The sequence below is a fragment of the Perkinsus marinus genome, assembly GCF_000006405.1.
Source record: "Perkinsus marinus ATCC 50983 genomic scaffold scf_1104296963918, whole genome shotgun sequence".
In the NCBI taxonomy this organism is placed as follows: Eukaryota; Perkinsozoa; order Perkinsida; family Perkinsidae; genus Perkinsus; species Perkinsus marinus.
In genome coordinates this window covers 1-1,313 of record NW_003204907.1, presented here as the reverse complement: position 1 = coordinate 1,313, position 1,313 = coordinate 1, and the positions used below count along the sequence as shown (strand labels likewise).

The following is a 1,313-nucleotide window of genomic DNA, read 5'->3' as shown; positions in this document are numbered from 1 at the left end:
CGACATCAAAAGAAAGAGCAGCAACAGCAGAGGCGATGCGGCAATGCGGGTCGAGCCCTGAAGGGGTGAACGAGGGATCCATGGGCTTTGTGACGGCTACCGTTGATGGTAAAGCGGGACTGCAGATACAGTCGGTGAACGAGCAGGCCATGCTTGTCAAAGTGAACGGCAATTGGCTTCATGTTAACTATCCAGGATTGCAGATTCATTTTCAAGAGGGCACGTCTCGAGATGATACCGGTGGATTGAGCGAGGTCAGCACTGAGGAACGGGAGCTCACCCCACCATCTGTTGGAGAAGATGCTGATGCCGACACTGACAATAGTACGGTCTGTCACAAACGGGGTTTACCCGTGGGTAATGACTCCCCAGCGAAGAGGCGCTGTTTGGAACCTGGAAAATGAAGGTTTTACCGACTGGTCACGTCAGACTGAGAATTCATCGTTGGGTCATTCGACATGAGGCCGCAACGAGCTCAACTAGGTGTAACATAACACTGGTGATACATACGGCTGGGATGTGAAGGAGGAGTGGTATGGACTCCACTTTGATGTACAATTTCACTGTATATATTACTTACTGCCTTTCGATTCTGTTGCTGTCTGGTCACTCGACAGTGGTTGCAGATTAAGTAGATGCCGGGTTTTGTTTGTCACTCAGGAGTTGGGGTTGGTAGGCTCGTGATTCATCTGCTCTAGTGGTAGAGTAAGCGGGCAGTTACTCTAATGCTACAGGCACTGAGGGTAGCCACACTTCTACCTGGTATCTGCTGTACAGCTAGCATGCTGTTTTTCTGGAATTCTGAACGAATCCCGATTTAGTCCCCATAGAACCATCCCTATCGAAACCACATCCCTGGAACTATAGCGATCCCTCTGTAGTAGCATAACAGTGGTTACTACTATTATAATATAGTAGCTATGGCAATCCCAAGCTATCTGGGATCAGTCTTGGAAAAGCTGTATTCATACTTTCTAATAGACCCCATCCACATCACTCGCATTCCTCTCTATGCGCTTACGATGAGAGGCTCAATACTATATGAACATAACACCATAATCAAGTTGGAAATGATATCATCATCACACCCACTACAGGTGGGAGCTAGAGGCAAATGGGTACGGAAGTCAACAATCACTTCCGTCGACCAGACCTGCTACGGTCGCCATCCTAGTGGGCGACAATATCACACTTAGTCTGCTAAAGCGGCGCCAGACCTCTTCATGGTGGCACCCTTGCGACCACGATTACCACCCTTCCGGCTCCGGCCCTTCTTGGTAGACTCGTTACCGAAAGTGATAGCGTCGTCAGAA

The 1,313-nt window shown here is 49.0% G+C and overlaps 1 protein-coding gene across 1 annotated transcript; it reads left to right on the top strand.

Moving 5' to 3' along the window:
• Positions 1-80: 80 nt before the first annotated feature.
• Positions 81-324, top strand: Pmar_PMAR018113 (hypothetical protein; the record flags this gene model as incomplete). The annotated part of the gene is made up of 1 exon (XM_002771081.1): positions 81-324. A coding segment is annotated over one exon (244 nt), but the record flags the coding sequence as incomplete, so codon positions are not given.
• Between the last annotated feature and the right edge of the window lie 989 nt (positions 325-1,313).